The sequence below is a fragment of the Cherax quadricarinatus genome, chromosome 82 (assembly GCF_038502225.1).
Source record: "Cherax quadricarinatus isolate ZL_2023a chromosome 82, ASM3850222v1, whole genome shotgun sequence".
Taxonomy (NCBI): Eukaryota; Metazoa; Arthropoda; class Malacostraca; order Decapoda; family Parastacidae; genus Cherax; species Cherax quadricarinatus.
In genome coordinates, this window is record NC_091373.1 from 4,696,911 (window position 1) to 4,719,150 (window position 22,240).

Below are 22,240 nucleotides of genomic sequence, written 5' to 3' on the forward strand. Positions count from 1 at the left end.
ATAAAAACACCCATCACACTTTTGTATCATTTGCAGATGACACTAAAATAAGCATGAAAGTCACTATGGTAGAGGATACTGAAAAATTACAGGAAGACAAGCAGGGTTTTCCAGTGGGCAGTGGAGAACAACGTGTCGTTCAATGGTGATAAGTTCCAGCTGCTTAAATATGGAAAGAATGAAGAACTCAAAAGGAACACTATATACAAAACTCAAGAGGGTCACCAAATAGAACGAAAGGAACACATGAAAGACCTGGGAATAATCATGTCAGCTGACCCTTCTTTTAAAGACCATAGCAAGACAAAGATCATAAGTCAAGACGGTGTGGGTTTTGAGAACTTTCAAAACGAGGGAAATAATGCCGATGGTGACTCTTCAAATCGCTAGTGTTCCCTCATTTAGAATATTGCTCAGTGCTGACTGCCACAATCATAGCAGGAGAAATAGCAGAGCTGGAACAAATACAGAGATCATTTATGGCACACATTGAGCCAGTAAAGCATCTAAATTACTGGGAATGCCTTCAAGCCTTGAACATGTACTCATTGGAATGGAGGAGAGAGAGAAAGATATGATAATATATACTGTACTTTGAAAGTACTCGAGGGCCTGGTCCCAAATCTGCACACCACCATAACAACATACTGGAATGAGATATATGAGAGGAAGTGTAAAATAAACCCAGTGAGGAGCAGGGGTGCAGCGGGGACAATAAGGGAACACCAGAAGATATCAGAAACATGGCTGCAACAAGTGTAGATGCCTTCAAAGGGAAACTAGACAAGTATCTTCACCAGGTGCCAGATCAACCAGGCTGTAATGGATATGTGGGACAGCGGGCCTCCAGCAGCAACAGCCTGGTTGACCATGCAAGCACCAGATGAGCCTGGCTCATGGCTGGGCTCCAAGAGTAGTGAAGCTTTCAAAACTCTTCAAACTGTACAAACGTAGATCTACGTTCACTCGTGTGGCACTCCGAACGTAGATCTACGTTTTATATTATATGCTTTCAAATGTAAAAAAACCTGTAGATCTACGTTTGGAGCACTATGCGAGTGAACATAGGTCTACATTTGGACAGTTTAAGGGTTAACCCGTAAACGGTCCAAGCTGATCTACATTCACATGTGTAGTGCTGCAAAAGTAGATCTACGTTTTTTTTACATATTTTCAAATATAACAAAAAAAAGTAGATCAAAGTTTTTTTACCCATTTTCAAATGTAAAAACTAACAAAAAGAAGATCTACTTTTTTTCATACTTTCAAATGTTGAAAAAAACGTATATATACGTTTGGACCGTTTATGGGTTATAGGTACAGTATAGATACTGCATGTGGGTTTAGCGCTTCATTATGACTGTAATAATATACTGTATGTTAGAGGGTGGGGAAAGAAGGGAGCGGTAATGGTAGTGGAAGTAGAGGTAATAGTAGCAGTTAGCGGAGGGCATAGAGTAGTGGTAGAAGTAGTAGTAGCAATAGTAAAGGTAACAGCAGTGGCATGATTAGTAGCAGAAGTACTCTGGAGCTATGGAGTCAAAGTAGTGGTTGTGCAATAAAAGTAGAGAATTATTTTTTACCACATTGACCATCTACCAAGGCAGGGTCACCCCCCCCCCCCAAAAAAAAAAAAAAAAAAAAAAAAAATTCATGGTTTTTAAGTTATTGAATGAATGATAGAATGTTTAATTTTATTTGGGGTTATTTTGTGGTCATTCAACCTTTGTGGGAGATGACTGATGTAAAATATATACTGTGCATATGAGGAGGGGTTGTTGCAGTGGTTTAGCTATTTAGAGAGGATGGAGCAAAACTGGATGACTTAGAGGATGCGTAAATCTAAAGTGGAGGGAAGGCAGGGTAGGGGTCACCCTAGGTTTTTCAGACTTGACGAACTGTTGGAGTGTGAGCAAGGTAACATTTGCAAAAGGATTCAGGAAAACCAGTTAACCAGACTTGAGTGCCTATACTCTGAAAGAAGGGTGGTGATATTTTCAGTTTGGAGGGGCATCTGAACTGTAGTGTATATGCACTTCTGGCAAGACAGTGATAGGTGAATGATGGTAAAAGTGCTGCTGCTTTTTTGGGTTGCCCTACCTCAGTGGCTGACAGAATGTGAAAATAATAATTTATTATTATATTATGAAATGGCTGAGGAGGGGCTGTTGAGGTGGTTTTGTCATTTAGACAGGATGGAGCAAAATAGGATGACTTAGTGTATAAATCTGTAGTAGAGGGGAGGAAGGGTAGGAGTTGTCCTGGAAAAGGATGGAGGGTGAAAGGTTTTGTGTGCAAAGGGCTTGAACATACAGTAGGCATGTGTGAGTGTTTTAGAGAGGAGTGAGTGAAGACGAATGGTTTTTACATAAGAACATAAGAACGAAGGAACACTGCAGAAGGCCTACTGGCCCATGCGAGGCAGGTCCAAGTCTCCTACCGGCTTAAGCCAATGCACCCAACCTAGTCAGGTCAGGTCACATTGACTTAAGGGAGGAACACGGCAACCGACCTGGTAGCACAAGCTATCAGGTCTAACTCACACCCACCCACATCCACTCATGTATTTATCCAACCTATTTTTAAAGCTACACAACGTTCTGGCCTCTATAACGGTACTTGGGAGTTTGTTCCACTCATCCACAACTCTATTACCAAACCAGTACTTACCTATATCCTTCCTGAATCTGAATTTTTCCAACTTAAAACCATTGCTGCGAGTCCTGTCTAGGCTAGATATTTTCAGCACACTATTTACATCCCCTTTATTTATTCCTGTCTTCCATTTATACACCTCAATCATATCCCCCCTAATTCTACGTCTTTCTAGAGAGTGCAGATTCAGGGCCCTTAGTCTATCCTCATAGGGAAGGTTTCTGATACATGGGATCAACTTTGTCATCCTCCTTTGTACATTTTCCAGAGAATTTATATCCATTCTGTAATAAGGTGACCAAAACTGTGCAGCATAATCTAAATGAGGCCTAACCAAGGATGTATAGAGTTGAAGAACAACCTGAGGACTCCTATTATTTATGCTTCTTGATATGAAGCCAAGGATTCTATTAGCTTTATTGCGAACACTTATGCACTGTTGTCTTGGTTTCAGATTACTGCTAACCAGAACTCCTAAATCTTTTTCGCAATCCGTAATATTAAGATCTACATTATTTAGTTTATATGTGGCATGGTTATTGTCCTGTCCAACATTTAGAACTTTGCATTTGTCTATATTAAACTGCATCTGCCACTTCTCCGACCACTGCATCAGTCTATTCAAATCTTCCTGGAGTGCTCGAATGTCCTCGTCAGAATGAATTCGACGGCCTATTTTGGTGTCATCGGCAAACTTGCCGATGTCGCTCTTTATGCCCTCATCTATGTCGTTTATGTAGATTGTGAACAGCAGGGGGCCCAACACTGACCCCTGTGGAACACCGCTCGTGACACTTCCCCACTCTGATTTCTCCCCATTTATGCAAACTCTCTGCTGCCTATTTGTCAACCATGCCTCTATCCAGGAAAAAATTTCTCCTCCTATTCCATGTGCTTTAATTTTCCTCAATAGTCTCTGATGTGGGACCCTGTCAAAAGCCTTACTGAAGTCCATATACACAATATCATATTCATTACCATGATCTACCTCCTCAAATACCTTAGTGAAAAAAGTTAATAAATTCGTAAGGCAGGAACGCCCCTTTGTAAAACCATGCTGAGATTCGTTGATTAATTTATGCTTTTCAAGGTGGCTACGAACTGCCTCGGCAATTATTGATTCCATAAATTTTCCCACTATGGAGGTTAGGCTTATTGGTCTATAGTTCGAAGCTAAGGACCTGTCACCTGTTTTGAAAATAGGTATCACATTTGCCATTTTCCACTTATCTGGCACCATGCCAGTTTGTAGTGATATGTTGAAAAGATTAGCCAAAGGTGTGCTAAGCTCCTCTTTACATTCCTTTAGAACCCTTGCATACAGTTCATCAGGGCCTGGGGATTTGTTAGGTTTTAATTTATCTATTTGCCTAAGGACCATGTCACTTGTGACCCTAATAGTGCACAGTTTATTATCGTCCTGTTCTACATAATTTATCATTACTGGAATATCGCTGGTATCCTCCTGTGTAAAAACTGAGAGGAAGTATGTGTTAAAAATTCTACACATTTCCTTATCACTGTCAGTGAGCTGACCCGAGGAACTTTTGAGTGGGCCTATCTTGTCCCTGATCTTACTTCTGTATACCTGAAAGAATCCTTTTGGGTTAGTCTTCGATTCTCTTGCAACTTTAACCTCATAATCTCTTTTTGCTTTTCTAATTCCCTTTTTTATTTCTCTCTTTAACTGAATATATCGATTTCTCAATTGCCCCTCTCCTCTTTTGATTAGCCTATATATGCCTCTCTTTTGACCAATCAGATATTTTAATCTATTGTTCATCCATTTAGGATCATTTTTGTTTGATCTGATTTCCCTATTTGGAACATAATTTGACTGAGCAGCTAGAACTATGCCCTGGAAAGCATCATATCGGCAACCATCACCACCTACCTGACCCTTAGTCAGGTCATTCCAGTTCAGCCCACCTAAGTAATTTTTCAGTCCTATGAAATCAGCCAAGCGAAAGTCAGGGACGGAGACTTGATTGCCATTATTAGGGGAATTCCATGATATATTAAAACTGAGTGATTTGTGATCACTTTCCCCAAGCTCATCATTAACCTCAAGATTATTAATTAGTGTTTCCCTACTGGCAAGAACCAAGTCAAGGAGGTTATTTCCCCTAGTTGGCTCTGTCACAAACTGTTTTAAAAAACAATCCTGGATCGTATCAAGAAAGTCACCTGACTCTAAATTTCCTGTCAAATTGCTCCAGTCAATCTGTCTATAGTTGAAATCTCCCATTAGCACAACATTTTCGTATGTAGATGCCTTACGAATTTCGTCCCATAGAAGTTTACTGCACTCCCTATCAAGATTTGGGGCCCTGTAAATCACACCCAAAATTAGTTTTTCTCGGCCCTCGAGAAGCTGTAACCAAACAGATTCAGTGGCTGACGCTTCTAATTTAATATCTTGTCTAACACAACAATTTAAATTGTCTCTGACATACATCGCTACTCCACCACCTTTCCTGTTGACCCTGTCAGTGTGGAATAATTTATAGCCTTGTATGTGACATTCAGAGGGCATCTCTCTATCTTTCAGATTGAGCCAGGTCTCTGTTATAGCAATAATATCTATGTTTCCTGCACTTGCAATTAATCTTAGCTCATCTATCTTATTTCTTACACTCCTGCTATTAGTATAGTAAACCTTAAGGGAGCTAGTCCCTTGCTGCCCTCTGCTGTCCCCCTTTGTTTGCTGACCTGATCTATTGTCTTTATTTATAACTTCATGCTGAATGCCTTTTATACATTTACTGTTTCCAACCCAAGTGTTGCAACCTGCTTGTTTCCCACACACACCCATACCTCTATCTTCCATCAGTTTAAAATCATAGGCATTTCATCAATGGCCTTCTCAATCGAGTCTGCAAGTGCTACCACCCCAGCCCCAGAGAGATGTACCCCATCCCTTGCATACATATCATGTTTGCCATAAAAGTTGTTCCAGTTGTCAATGAATGGGATTGCAAGTTCCTTGCAGTATCTGTCTAGCCAGCAATTTACACCAATTGCCCTAGACAACCATTCATTTCCTACTCCCCTTCTAGGCAAGATGCTACATATGATTGGGATCCCTCCCTTAGACTTAATGAAATCTATAGCTGACCTGTACTTATCTAGCAGCTCTTCTCTCCTACCCTTCCCAATATCATTTCCACCAGCACTGAGACAGATAATGGGCTTGCTCCCATTACCTGACATGATATTATCCAGCCTGTTGACAATGTCCCCAACACCAGCTCCAGGGAAGCACACTCTATCTCTCATCTTCTTATTCCTATTACAAAAAACACGGTCAATGTATCTTACCTGAGAGTCACCAACCACAAGAATGCGCTTACCTCCATTAGCAGGGGCAGTAGTACCCTTACCTTCACTGGCCACTGAAGTACATTCATCCTGAAGAACAGAGAAGCGATTTCCTACCTTCAGATCTTCACTCTTAACTTTCCTTACTCTGATGCGCCTTCCATTACTGTGAACTACTCGCCACTTGTAGCAGGTGCTGGGCTGCACCTCACTGCTGGTAGCCGTTGCTGCCTCCCCAACTACAGCCTCCTCACAGCGAGAGACAGACTGCACCTCGCTGCTAGAAGCCTCATTCCCCACAACTCCGGCCACCTCACACTCTCTCCCAGACCCATTGAGGTGGACCTTCAGCCTCCTAATCTCCTCCTGGAGAAGCAAGACCTCCTCCTTCAACTCTCCAACCTCAATTTTTAAAACACTGCAGAAGCAAGCCATGCTTTGTAACCGTCCACACTAATCCCCAAAGCAGCTCAGGGTCTGTGACCTCACGTGACGACTGACCACTGAGTACATGACGAACTGTTGGAATGTGAGCAGGGTAATATTTTGTGAAGGCGTACATATAGTCATGTATGTTTATGATGTCAACTGTTTATTTCATTCTTGTTCCCTTTTTCTGAATATTGTTCTCTTTGGTTATGTGCAACCAAGGGTTATGTGAGCGAAAGTACCTCTGATGCTACAGCTCAAAGGATTCTAATTTGTGCCAGGAGTACTGAGGATTGGTCTGACCTGGCGATCAAAGGTCTGGTCAGTTCAGTGGTAGTCTTGCATGAAAATTAGATATATGTGCACCATCTGGGTATCTGTATTGTAGCTGTTTTGCCATCCAGTGGCTTTATCAATACAAATTCAAGGACATAATTGGAAGACAGTGGAACTGTATACTGTGTATAGTTATACAGTGGAACCTCTACTTACGAGTTTAATCCGTTCCATGACCTTGCTCGCAACTGGATTTGCTCGTTTGCAGAGTCAATTTTCCTCATTTAAATGAATTGAAATGGAATTAATTCGTTCCAGTGGAATTCCAGGCACGAGAAAATGCTTCAATAATTTCCCTAATATCAACTCTACAGCTAATTTATCTATCACAATTCATGTAATATGACATAATAAACAATATTAATAACATAGAAACATGATATATACACTAGAATGAATAAAATACATGTCATTAGGTATGTGGCTAGTGGTGGTGACAGCAGCCATTGTTGTTGGGGTTTATAGGGCCACCACAGCGGCCATTCCTGCTCCTGACTACATGTGTAGAGAACCTAGGATAACCTAAAAAAAAGTCAGACAGAGTGACTTATAAGTGCTACACTCTTAATGCTACACTTAATTGCTACACTCTTAATGCTACACTTTGCCACTGCTGCTTCATGTTGTCTGCCACTGCTGCTTCATGTTGTCTGCCACTGCTACCTCATGATGTCTACCACTGATGTTGCCAAAGAATTGAACATTTCTGCTATTTTGAGCTCAATTTCAAGATACTTTTCATTGTGAAACCAATTAAAATCATATTTACTTTTGTAGTATATCTTCCATTCTACCACATGAGACCAAATAAAATGAGAATGCAGCCACAAAAACCATACGAAAACATACTGCTAAGGGGAGGCTAATGGCTGAAAAGTGAACTCTGTTATTTATGGTCCGATTTCTTTTCATTTTTGGTGTACGTTAAGAAGCATCTTTTCATCATACATTGCCCAAGTTTCAATAAGATAGTCCAACAAACAACTGAGATCCAATTCCCTAGATCAAGAACAAGAGCCCCCCTCACCAGTGTCAATTAACCTCCCTTGAGGCCTGCTCACATCTGGAAATTTAGGTTGTCTTTGGAAGCAAAAAATCAACCGAGCAGCTGCTCGTATCTGGAAAAACTCACATGTGGATGCACTTGTAAGTAGAGGTTCCACTGTACTGTCTTGCGATTATATCCTTGAATTTATACTGATAAAGCCACTGGTTGGTGAAATGTCTACAATATAGATACCCAGATGTTACATGTGTCTCATTTCCATCTTGTCAGTTCAGCCTCTCCTCACTTAGCTATGTATTTGTTTTCCGATGACTGACTTCTTTTGGGCTCTGACCAGTATGCATACCTAATTTTTTTTTTTTCTCTCAACAATTCGGCCGTCTCCCACCGAGGCAGGGTGACCCAAAAAGAAAATACTTTCATCATCATTCAACACTTTCACCTCACTCACACATAATCACTGTTTTTGTAGAGGTGCCCAGAATACAACAGTTTAAATTTTTTTTTTCAACTAGTCGGCCGTCTCCCACTGAGGCAGGGTGACCCAAAAAAGAAAGAAAATCCCCAAAAAGAAAAATGCTTTCATCATCATTCAACACTTTCACCACACTCACACATAATCACTGTTTTTGCAGAGGTGCTCAGAATACAACAGTTTAGAAGCATATACGTATAAAGATACACAACATATCCCTCCAAACTGCCAATATCCCAAACTCCTTTAAAGTGCAGGCATTGTACTTCCCATTTCCAGGACTCAAGTCCGACTATATGAAAATAGCCGGTTTCCCTGAATCCCTTCACTAAATATTACCCTGCTCGCACTCCAACAGATCGTCAGGTTCCAAGTATATAGTATATAGAAGTATATACATATAAAAATACACAATACACCTCCTAATTTAAATACTCCGAATTTTCTGCATAATATTTACACCACACATTGCCCTTAGACAGGACATCTCCACTACCTCCAACTGCCTCCTCACTGCAGCATTTACAACCCAAGCTTCACACCCATATAAGAGTGCTGGTACTACTATACTTTCATACATTTCCTTCTTTGCCTCCATAGATAACATTTTTTGCCTCCACATATACCTCAATGCACCACTCACCTATTTTCCTTCATCAATTCTATGATTAACCTCATCCTTCATAAATCCATCTGCTGACATGTCAACTCCCAAATGTCTGAAAACATTCACTTCTTCCATACTCCTCCCCAATTTGATATCCAATTTTTCTTTATCGAAATCATTTGATACTCTCACCATCTTACTCTTTTCTATGTTCACTTTCAACTTTCTACCTTTACACATACTCCCAAATTCGTCCACTAACCTTTGCAATTTTTCTTTAGAATCTCCCATAAGCACAGTATCATCAGCAAAAAGTAACTGTGTCACTTCCCATTTTGTATTTAATTCCCCATAATTTAATCCCACCCTTCTCCCGAACACCCTAGCATTTACTTCTTTTACAACCCCATCTATAAATATATTAAACAACCATGGTGACATTACACATCCCTGTCTAAGACCTACTTTTACCGGGAAATAGTCTCCCTCTCTTCTACACACCCTAACCTGAGCCTCACTATCCTCATAACAACTCTTTACAGCATTTAGTAACTTACCACCTATTCCATATACTTGCAACAACTGCCACATTGCTTCCCTATCCACTCTATCATATTTTTTTTTTTTTTTTTATTATCACACTGGCCAATTCCCACCAAGGCAGGGTGGCCCGAAAAAGAAAGACTTTCACCATCATTCGCTCCATCACTGTCTTGCCAGAAGGGTGCTTTACACTACAGTTTTTAAACTGCAACATTAACACCCCTCCTTCAGAGTGCAGGCACTGTACTTCCCATCTCCAGGACTCAAGTCCGGCCTGCCGGTTTCCTTGAACCCCTTCAGAAATGTTACTTTGCTCACACTCCAACAGCACGTCAAGTATTAAAAACCATTTGTCTCCATTCACTCCTATCAAACATGCTCACGCATGCCTGCTGGAAGTCCAAGCCCTTCGCACACAAAACATCCTTTACCCCCTCTCTCCAACCTTTCCTAGGCCGACCCCTACCCCGCCTTCCTTCCACTACAGACTGATACACTCTTGAAGTCATTCTGTTTCGCTCCATTCTCTCTACATGTCCGAACCACCTCAACAACCCTTCCTCAGCCCTCTGGACAACAGTTTTGGTAATCCCGCACCTCCTCCTAACTTCCAAACTACGAATTCTCTGCATTATATTCACACCACACATTGCCCTCAGACATGACATCTCCACTGCCTCCAGCCTTCTCCTCGCTGCAACATTCATCACCCATGCTTCACACCCATATAAGAGCATTGGTAAAACTATACTCTCATACATTCCCCTCTTTGCCTCCAAGGACAAAGTTCTTTGTCTCCACAGACTCCTAAGTGCACCACTCACTCTTTTCCCCTCATCAATTCTATGATTCACCTCATCTTTCATAGACCCATCCGCTGACACGTCCACTCCCAAATATCTGAATACATTCACCTCCTCCATACTCTCTCCCTCCAATCTGATATTCAATCTTTCATCACCTAATCTTTTTGTTATCCTCATAACCTTACTCTTTCCTGTATTCACCTTTAATTTTCTTCCTTTGCACACCCTACCAAATTCATCCACCAATCCCTGCAACTTCTCTTCAGAATCTCACAAGAGCACAGTGTCATTAGCAAAGAGCAGCTGTGACAACTCCCACTTTGTGTGTGATTCTTTATCTTTTAACTCCACGCCTCTTGCCAAGACCCTCGCATTTGCTTCTCTTACAACCCCATCTATAAATATATTAAACAACCACGGTAACATCACACATCCTTGTCTAAGGCCTACTTTTACTGGGAAATAATTTCCCTCTTTCCTACATACTCTAACTTGAGCCTCACTATCCTCGTAAAAACTCTTCACTGCTTTCAGTAACCTACCTCCTACACCATACACTTGCAACATCTGCCACATTGCCCCCCTATCCACCCTGTCATATGCCTTTTCCAAATCCATAAATGCCACAAAGACCTCTTTAGCCTTATCTAAATACTGTTCACTTATATGTTTCACTGTAAACACCTGGTCCACACACCCCCTACCTTTCCTAAAGCCTCCTTGTTCATCTGCTATCCTATTCTCCGTCTTACTCTTAATTCTTTCAATAATAACTCTACCATACACTTTACCAGGTATACTCAGCAGACTTATCCCCCTATAATTTTTGCACTCTCTTTTATCCCCTTTGCCTTTATACAAAGGAACTATGCATGCTCTCTGCCAATCCCTAGGTACCTTACCCTCTTCCATACATTTATTAAATAATTGCACCAACCACTCCAAAACTATATCCCCACCTGCTTTTAACATTTCTATCTTTATCCCATCAATCCCGGCTGCCTTACCCCCTTTCATTTTACCTACTGCCTCACGAACTTCCCCCACACTCACAACTGGCTCTTCCTCACTCCTACAAGATGTTATTCCTCCTTGTCCTATACACGAAATCACAGCTTCCCTATCTTCATCAACATTTAACAATTCCTCAAAATATTCCTTCCATCTTCCCAATACCTCTAACTCTCCATTTAATAACTCTCCTCTCCTATTTTTAACTGACAAATCCATTTGTTCTCTAGGTTTTCTTAACTTGTTAATCTTACTCCAAAACTTTTTCTTATTTTCAACAAAATTTGTTGATAACATCTCACCCACTCTCTCATTTGCTCTCTTTTTACATTGCTTCACCACTCTCTGAACCTCTCTCTTTTTCTCCATATACTCTTCCCTCCTTGCATCACTTCTACTTTGTAAAAACTTCTCATATGCTAACTTTTTCTCCCTTACTACTCTCTTTACATCATCATTCCACCAATCGCTCCTCTTCCCTCCAGCACCCACTTTCCTGTAACCACAAACTTCTGCTGAACACACTAACACTACATTTTTAAACCTTCCCCATACCTCTTCGACCCCATTGCCTATGCTCTCATTAGCCCATCTATCCTCCAATAGCTGTTTATATCTTACCCTAACTGCCTCCTCTTTTAGTTTATAAACCTTCACCTCTCTCTTCCCTGATGCTTCTATTCTCCTTGTATCCCATCTACCTTTTACTCTGTGTAGCTACAACTAGAAAGTGATCTGATATATCTGTGGCCCCTCTATAAACATGTGCATCCTGAAGTCTACTCAACAGTCTTTTATCTACCAATACATAATCCAACAAACTACTGTCATTTCGCCCTACATCATATCTTGTATACTTATTTATCCTCTTTTTCTTAAAATATGTATTACCTATAACTAAACCCCTTTCTATACAAAGTTCAATCAAAGGGCTCCCATTATCATTTACACCTGGCACCCCAAACTTACCTACCACACCCTCTCTAAAAGTTTCTCCTACTTTAGCATTCAGGTCCCCTACCACAATTACTCTCTCACTTGGTTCATAGGCTCCTATACATCCACTTAACATCTCCCAAAATCTCTCTCCTCTACATTCCTCTCTTCTCCAGGTGCATACACGCTTATTATGACCCACTTCTCGCATCCAACCTTTACTTTAATCCACATAATTCTTGAATTTACACATTCATATTCTCTTTTCTCCTTCCATAACTGATCATTTAACATTACTGCTACCCCTTCCTTTGCTCTAACTCTCTCAGATACTCCAGATTTAATCCCATTTATTTCCCCCCACTGAAACTCCCCTACCCCCTTCAGCTTTGTTTCGCTTAGGGCCAGGACATCCAACTTCTTTTCATTCATAACATCAGCAATCATCTGTTTCTTGTCATCTGCACTATATCCACGCACATTTAAGCATCCCAGTTTTATAAAGTTTTTCTTCTCTTTTTTAGTAAATGTCTACAGGAGAAGGGGTTACTAGCCCATTGCTCCATATGCCTTTTCTAAATCCATAAATGCAATAAAAACTTCCCTACCTTTATCTAAATACTGCTCACATATCAACACATCCCCTACCCACTCTAAAACCTCCTTGCTCATCCGGAATTCTACATTCTGTCTTACCTCTAATTCTTTCAATTATAATCCTACCTAAATAATATAGTAAATTAGTGCTGATTTCCTCTCTTCTGTTTATTACAATATAGAGTACACTGCTGTATAAACATTTACTGTATAGCCCTTGTGGCTATACAGTAAATTATAATAATGTATAAATAATGTTTTTTATTATCACACTGGCCGATTCCCACCAAGGCAGGGTGGCCCGAAAAAGAAAAACTTTCACCATCATTCACTCCATCACTGTCTTGCCAGAAGGGTGCTTTACACTTCAGTTTTTAAACTGCAACATTAAGACTCTTCCTTCAGAGTGCAGGCACTGTACTTCCCATCTCCAGGACTCAAGTACGGCCTGCTGGTTTCCCTGAACCCCTTCATAAATGTTACTTTGCTCACACTCCAACAGCACGTCAAGTATTAAAAACCATTTGTCTCCATTCAATACTATCAAACACGCTCACGCATGCCTGCTGGAAGTCCAAGCCCCTCGCACACAAAACCTCCTTTACCCCCTCCCTCCAACCTTTCCTAGGCCGACCCCTACCCCGCCTTCCTTCCACTACAGACTTATACACTCTTGAAGTCACTCTTGTTTCGCTCCACTCTCTCTACATGTCCGAACCACCTCAACAACCCTTCCTCAGCCCTCTGGACAACAGTTTTGGTAATCCCGCACCTCCTAACTTCCAAACTACGAATTCTCTGCATTATATTCACACCACACATTGCCCTCAGACATGACATCTCCACTGCCTCCAGCCTTCTCCTCGCTGCAACATTCATCACCCATGCTTCAAACCCATATAAGAGCGTTGGTAAAACTGTACTCTCATACATTCCCATCTTTGCCTCCAAGGACTAAGTTCTTTGTCTCCACAGACTCCTAAGTGCACCACTCACCCTTTTCCCCTCATCAATTCTATGATTCACCTCTTCTTTCATAGACCCATCCGCTGACACGTCCACTCCCAAATACAGTGGACCCCCGGTTAACGATATTTTTTCACTCCAGAAGTATGTTCAGGTGCCAGTACTGACCGAATTTGTTCCCATAAGGAATATTGTGAAGTAGATTAGTCCATTTCAGACCCCCAAACATACATGTACAAACGCACTTACATAAATACACTTACATAATTGGTCGCCTTCGGAGGTAATTGTTATGCGGGGGTCCACTGTATCTGAATACATTCACCTCCTCCATACTTTCTCCCTCCAATCTGATATCCAATCTTTGAAGATTGAGACGTCTCAATCTTCAACTTGTTGGTTTTTCAAACCATTCATCACACATATCCAATCTTTCATCACCTAATCTTTTTGATGAAAGATTGGATACCAGAAATGTTATAAATGGTGCAAAGGTGACATTAAAACAATATCAGAGTTAGCTGACACAAACCCAGTACCATTATAGTATGCTCCTCACTGAGCGACGAATTTGTTTACTGGCGTGGTTTTAGGAACGGAACTCTGTCGTTAAGTGAGGAGAAGCTGTATTGTATACTGTTTATGTACCATCTGACTCATGATTGCCTATTTGAAGTATAGAGAACATTCAGAAAATGAGCAATCATTAAAATGTGCATGAAAGTGGCTCATTCATTTTAAGAGCAAGTTTTGTATTCAACATAGGATTAACCCTTAAACGGTCCAAACAGATCGACGTTCAAATCCGTAGTGCTCCAAAAGTAGATCTACGTTTTTTTACATATTTTCAAAAATAACAAAAAAAACAAATGTAGATAAAAGTTTTTTTACACATTTTTAAATGTAAAACAAAAAAGAAGATCTACATTTTTTTACATACTTTCAAATGTTGAAAAAACGTATATATACGTTTGGACCATTTAAGGGTTAAAATGTCTGGAGGGACAATAAGCATAAGAACACATTAAACCCATGTAATACATTTAGTCAATTATATATACTACTTGTACAATTCCTACTCTCGTGGTAAAACTTGTCTTCCTTTAGATCATGGATTATACATTTTACATCAGGATATCTGGCATAAGTGTCTTCAAGTTTTAGATTTTTGACCTTCAAGGGGGATGCTTTGAAGCTGGTGAAAGGCTATTGATCTAAAGAGTTGGAATGCCTCAGGTCATTTAATCTTAGGTGATTACTACAATATGATTCAAACTTGACAATAATATGGGCCAACTGTAATACAGTATTTTCTTTCTTCTCCCTTGTTGACTTATTTAATCTTGTAAATGAAGTTCTTTTTAATATAGGATGTAATAGCTGAGTGCATGTTTTCTCTGTATGCTGGTTTTAATATGTTATATATTTTTCATTAGTTATTTTTTGCAAAAAAAAAAAAAAAATTATTTTAATTTTGATTTTTTTTATATAATAACAAACATTTGTTATTGTAAATAATTACATTTTTCAGTTGGTTCATTATATATTTTGTTGTTTTGATTTCCTAATGAATTATTTTGCAGAGAGAAAAGTACGGTGTATTTTATCTGGTGCTGTTGAAGATATCACAGGTATGGTGAGAATCAGTGCCATCTTATTATAAATTCACAAAAAATAGTTTGAAATTGCATTTGAATTAAAAAGGTGTGTGTGTGCCATGAGCCCTTCTCCACAGTAGTTGAGTAAGATGATAATTGTATGCTTGACTGATACATTGTCTTCATTATAAAATATTATCGAGAGTAAATTTAAGATAATTTTTTGTGCTGCTAATGTGTTGAAAAGGTATCATATGGCAAGATAATTGTTTAGTTTCCCTTAAATTTGTGTGATTATAATGAGCTTGTAACAGCTTTAGGCTGAGATTATATTTTATGTAGATACCTAGTGAATATTATTACTTGTAGCTTTATTATATGCAGTCCTAGACTAATCTATTTTTATGTATTATCCAGTTCTGGTTTTCTTAGTAAAAGTTTAAAGTGGAAGTTTGCACTTCATACTTCTCATCTATCTAGTAGCTTGAACTGTAAATACGAGTATTTATAACACCCTCTTTATGTGTATCATTTTATTGGAGTATACTAACTCAATCTTTTACAGTATAGCACACTAGCTATGTCAGTTCCCATGTTCAAATCAGTGATTCTGTAGAACAGGGATGTACAACATTTTCAGTCACTAAATATTTGGCAGATCAGTGTGGAAACATGTCTGTGTCTTCCTTTCACCCTCTATAAATTATTGCCCTAGTTGTTTCATAAGCACTCTTCTTTGGTAGATACTAAAGATAAAAACAAATTATGCTGTTTCAGCTAACTGTTGAATGTGGGAGCTGGCATATATAGATTTATGTAGATGTATAATTAAAAATAGGTAGATGTGTAACTCAGAAGATATATGCATTTTATGAAGTGCAGTAGTTTGTGCTTAAGTTATGTTGAACATACGTATAAATTTGTTATGACTAATGAGAGACAGATTGATGTAGTTTTACTTTCTTGTAATAGGCTGTTTATAATAGACATTTAAAAAATTCTTGCTTTCTTGATTGAAGTATTAGCGGTTATTTAAGCCAGTAGATATTTATTTTTATTTTATTAACACATTGGCCGATTCCCACCAAGGCAGGGTGGCCCGAAAAAGAAAACTTTCATAATCATTCACTCCATCACTGTCTTGCCAGAGGGGTGCTTTACACTACAGTTATAAAACTGCAACATTAACACCCCTCCTTCAGAGTGTAGACACTGTACTTCCCATCTCCAGGACTCAAGTCCCGCCTGCCGGTTTCCCTGAATCCCCTCAAATGTTACTTTGCTCACACTTCAACAGCACGTCAAGTATTAAAAACCATTTGTCTCTATTCACTCCTATCAAAAACGCTCATGCACGCTTGCTGGAAGTCCAAGCCCCTCGCACACAAAACCTCGTTTACCCCCTCCCTCCAACCGTTCCTAGGCCGACCCCTACCCCGCCTTCCCTCCACTACAGATTTATACACTCTCGAAGTCATTCTGTTTTGTTCCATTCTCTCTATATGTCCGAACCACCTCAACAACCCCTCCTCAGCCCTCTGGATAATCCCACACCTCCTAATTTCTGAGCTAAGAATTCTCTGCATTATATTCACACCACACATTGCCCTCAGACGTGACATCTCCACTGCCTCCAGCCTTCTCCTTGTTGCAACATTCATCACCCATGCTTCACACCCGTACAAGAGTGTTGGTACAACTATACTCTCATACATTCCCCTTTTTGCTTCCACAGACAAAGTTCTTTGTCTTCACAGACTCCTAAGTGCACCACAGACTCCTAAGTGCACCACTCACCCTTTTCCCCTCATCAATTCTGTGATTAACCTCATCCTTCATAAACCCATTTGCTGACATGTCCACTCCTAAATATCTGAATGCATTCACCTCCTCCATACTCTCTCCCTCCAGTCTGATATCCAGTCTTTCGTCACCTAATCTCATACTATAAACAGTTGCAGAAAAACATGTTTTGTATGTGAAGGGAGAAGACATCAAATATTGTCTTTCACCTTAGGCTAGAACTCATGACAAATAATATGGTATTAGGCATATCCTACCACAGATTAGTACTAAACACAGCCTTTATTTGCCTTGAATATTTTCTGGTTCATTTGATTATTGCTTATTATCATTTATTTGCAGATCCCACTATTAGTTCATCACAAGCAAATGGAACTGAAGGTAGCTATCTCATTCACAAGCTGCTTTTATGTATTCATAAGCAAAATTCATTATGATGGTTATTTAGACCTGAAGGTAATTAGGGTTAATAATGGTTTATCTTTATCTGGATGTACAATATGTCAATAATTATTTAACCCGTAAACATCCAAACGTATATATACGTTCTTACTGCTAGTGCCCCAAACATAAATATACATTTTATTTTTCCTGCCTCCAAATTTGGCACGATTGGCCTGAGATGCCTGGTCACCATAGAATGGGTGCACCATATTAAAAAAATCTGGGACCACTTAGTACCTTGTGGGAGCGCCAGCTAGAGCAAACAGTGGGGCAAACGCCAAGGATTCACTGATGTAATGTCGTATTAACACTCCCATCTTAAGAGGAAAGTGATGTTAACCCCAAGTTTAGGGTCTGCCTATCTGTCTCATTCTGTCAGTCTATCTCTATCTGTCTCTGTCTGTCTCACAGGTACACACCAATACAGTAATACATACTGTAAATTACTTAGGATAACCTAAAAAATCCGAAGTGCTATACTGTGCTTGTAGATATAATGCATAAGAATACCTGTTGGTTCACAGTGGCTCTCTCTGAGACAGACAAGCAGAGAGATGGAAAGAGACAAGCAGACAGAGAAATGAGAGAGACGGATAATCAGAGATACAAGCTCATCAAATGTCATCCCTTATCTCTGCACTCTCCAACCTGGTGCCCATCAAATGTCATAGCTTATCTCCTCTTATCTCTGCACTATCTCATCTCTGCACCCTTGCTGAAGCCCATCAAATGTCATCTCATAACTGATCTTATCACTGCCCTCCTGGATGCTTGTGACTGAACACTTGTCTTACACATTGCTTCAAGGGAATTTCTTTCTTCCTTCTTCTGTATTCCCATGTATCCAGAGCATTGCTGGGACCTATAAATATTCCTAGACATTAGTAAATGACCAAGGCAGGTGTAAATGTCTACCTGTCAATGTGTTTGTGACAATTTGAGTACAATTTCAGTACCTAATATTAGTGTCAGAACAATGATTGATTATGAAATGACAAGAACTACAATAAATTGTAATTATCAGAACATAAAAATTATATAAAGTAATATGAAAATGACAAAAAATGGTATATCGGTAACACTTCTGCAAGTGGCAGGACTCTGTTGCCGTCAGGTGAGCATTAAGTGGCAACTTTATAGCCTCATAGCTCAGTAAGTACTGACCCTAATTTTTTTATTTTAATCCTATAACGCTTAGGAAAATGTGCTCTTTATTTTCATTAAAAAAATGATTTTTTTATTTTTCAAAATATTCGGTGCACTTGGGTAGTGAACGTATATATACGTTTGGACCATTTACGGGTTAATGATATGGTGCTTCCTCTCTTTGAACAACTTCCCTTTGAATTAATATTTGGAAGTTAAAATATTTTTACCCTTTTCATGGGTGGATGTTTTGTTCCTGTTGAAGGCCACTTGAAGGTGCCTTGATTCCAGTGAGGGGGCTCTTGATCCAAGGAATTGGACCTTCCCTTCCTTTGATCAAACTTAATTGTGTGTTCCTCCCATTTCCCAATCACTTTGTGGCTCTTACAGGTTTAGAGCTTTCATAAACAAGTTAGAAGGTCAACGAGTGAACAAGAACTCGGTAGTTTATTTGATGTCGTATTTTTGTTCACTTTTAGATAAATCTTACATAAATTTATTGGTTTTATGCTAAAATTGTTATTACATGGGTTAGATTTCCAAAAATTGATGCATTGTATGAATTAACTTTAAAATGAAGAACATAATGGACAAATAGGGTTACATTCACGAAACCACCAAAAAAAAAGTTTGTGTGGAGAGTGAGCCACATTTCCCTACCATATTTTACCAAACAAACATTTACCAAAGATAAATGTATTTGAAAATGTAATAAGAAAGAAAAGGGCAGTACAGTGGTGCCCTGAGTTTCGTACAGCTCCCAACTTGAACATTTATGTAAGTGTATTATTGTAAGTGCTTTTGTAAGTGTATTTTTGGGGGTCTGAAATGGACTAATCTAATTTACATTACTCCTTATGGGAATAAATTTGTTTGGTAACGGCACTCGAACAGCCTTCTGGAACAAATTATGGTCGAAACTCAGGGTACCACTGTAGTTTGTATTGCAATATTTTTTTTTTTTTTTTTTTTTTTTTAAAGGCTGAATGAGCCTTATTCCAAGTGGTGTAGGAGGTGTTGAGAAAGTGTGGGGAGTTGCTTACACTAAGTTCATATGGCTCAGTGTGGCAAAAGTTGTGGTGGCCATATAAACTCTCAAAACACATTTGTCATGGCTGTGCCACAAATTTAATTTTTCAAATGCTTATTATCAGTTACCAATATATTCAACAATTTTAAAAATACAGCTAAAGTAGGTACACAACTATTAAAGGCATGGGATATGTTATATTTCTCATTAGTTATTTTCTGATCATGTGAGATATAAGAACTTTTGATATGAGAGTTTGCCAATACGAGCATCTTTCTTTAGTACCCAACATCAGCATACAAGTGCCTTTTTTCACCAATACGAGAATCGCATACGAGCATTTTTGTGCAGACATGAGTGTTTAAGCACACTTCACATTGTATATGTACTGTTTGTTTTGTTGTTTCCAGATGATATATTGTAACAAAAAATATTGACATATGGTTGGTAAGGGAAAATAATGTTAAATATACATTTGTGCAATACAAGTTTTCAGATTGTGAGTCATCGTTTATGGTACATTAATCTCATATCTTTGGGGGATTGCTGTGTGTAATTATTGTAATTATGGGTTGATTTTCTCTGAGACCAAGAGATCTGTGGTTTGCATGTCACGTGCACTGCCTATCATATCTGAAACCCCATTTTTTTTTTTTTTAACCATCAAAGTTTCATGCTTAATTTTCTTCTTGGCACCTCCTGCATTACTACTATTCTTTTTGGATGCCATGGATAACATTAAGAAATCTTTCTTCTTTCGACGCACCGGCTGCATCCCACTGAGGCGGGGTGGCCTTAAAGGAAAAACGAAAGTTTTTTCATTTACATTTAGTAATATATACAGGAGAAGCGGTTACTAGCCCCCTGCTCCTGACATTTTAGTCACCTCTTATGACATGCATGGCTTAAAGATGAAGAATTCTGTTCCGCAATATTAAGAAATACTAAGTAAAAAAAAAATAATCCCCACAGGTTTTCCTTAAAGTGAAGCTCTTATTACTTGTATTAAAGCGATTAAGATTATGAATTGATCACATGAAGGCTTGCACTTTCCCTCTTCCACCTTCACTGAGGAAAACACTGAAATATAGTTACAGTAAATTAAGTTATAATTTTACACCAAAACTAACACAGCAATTGAACATCATCCAAGAATTCCTTTAACTAGATCATTATTTTTGCTGGTGATGGGAGGGAAAAAACAAATTAGGAATATTTTTCATAAGTTTTCTTGTATGCATCTTGAAATTATTTAGAAAGGGAATAGGGTGAGAAGTCATGGAGGTTAATGTGAGATTGTGAGAAAATAGAAATAAATAAAAATTGAAGAATACATTCAAAGGATGAGTGTAAAATGTCAAAATTACTTTCTTTAGTGAAGAATTCTTGTTAAAAATGTGTGGAAAACAATAAGAGATCTCTAGGGACAAATTTGGATAATATTTTGGAAGCAAAGATCAATTTTTTATAGGAACAAAAAGGCACAATACCATGACTGGAACAATTCACAAATAACCTGCACATAGAAAAAGGTTTTTGTCTGACTTGGACCATTAATTAATGTCACCTGTGTGTGGGTTATTTATGTTTTTTCATGCTCATTATTTGAAATAATGCTGGGTCACATTATATAGATATTAAATATTGTATGTTATTAATTTCTTTGCAATGTTAAAACAACCCAGTGCCAGCGCTTGAGGACATTCAAGGTGCTGAAGGAGGTGTGCTCTTAGAAAACAACAAAGAAGATTCTGGTGAGAGTGATGGGTATATTGATCTTGATACTGATGATTGTTCTGATACGGCATCCATCAGCAGTGGGGCATCTACTGGATCTCTAGGTAAGAGGATGCACATTACAGGGTTTACTGCAATGGCTGCTTGCTTCATGGCAATATTACTAATTTGATTTACATTTTATTACTCAGTTTTTTTATAGTTTAATAGCAAAGATCATTTGAATGACTTGTAATACCTTGGTTTGTTTGCAATCGTGTAAAGATTTTGCGAGTCACCTTGGATTCTGGTTCAATTAATGCTTAGTTAGTTATCATATGCATTATATAATACATATGAAAAACATATATTTAATGATAATGATGCATGTATTGTATCTTGTAAGTGCTGTAAATACTCTTTTAAGAAAAAGCTTTCCTGTGGGGCCTCAGTAGCACACATTATTTTGGCCGTCATACCGGTTTATGGGAAAGACAGTGGATAATTTTACACCATGTCAAGACCTAGTCTCTGAGAAGGTCTAAATTACTGTAGTCGACAACTACTTTTGTTAAACGCATTGACAACAAAATTTGCATCACAGATTGTCATTGTGATTGTATTTGTTTAACCCTTAAACTGTCCAAACAAATTTACATTCACATGCATAGTGCTCCAAAAGTAAATCTACGTTTTTTTACATATTTTCGCATATAACAAAAAAAAAAAGTATATCTAAGTTTTTTTACGCGTTTTCAAATGTAAAAAAAAAAAGATCTATGTTTTTTACATACTTTCAAATGTTGAAAAAACGT

At 38.7% G+C, this 22,240-nt stretch overlaps 1 protein-coding gene across 7 annotated transcripts in view; it reads left to right on the forward strand.

The window, feature by feature from the left end:
• The window catches only part of LOC128702873 ((E3-independent) E2 ubiquitin-conjugating enzyme UBE2O), a 171,543-nt gene that overhangs the window by 39,298 nt on the left and 110,005 nt on the right, over positions 1–22,240 (forward strand). For 4 of the 7 annotated variants that reach the window (XM_070102546.1, XM_070102549.1, XM_070102547.1 and 1 more), the window contains exons 7-9: positions 15,272–15,319; positions 17,432–17,470; positions 21,395–21,550. In XM_070102546.1, the coding sequence (XP_069958647.1) occupies positions 15,272–15,319; positions 17,432–17,470; positions 21,395–21,550 (243 nt within the window). The remainder of the gene's footprint in view (positions 1–15,271; positions 15,320–17,431; positions 17,471–21,394; positions 21,551–22,240) is intronic. The other 3 variants (XM_070102548.1, XM_070102551.1, XM_070102553.1) reach the window with 3 other exon arrangements.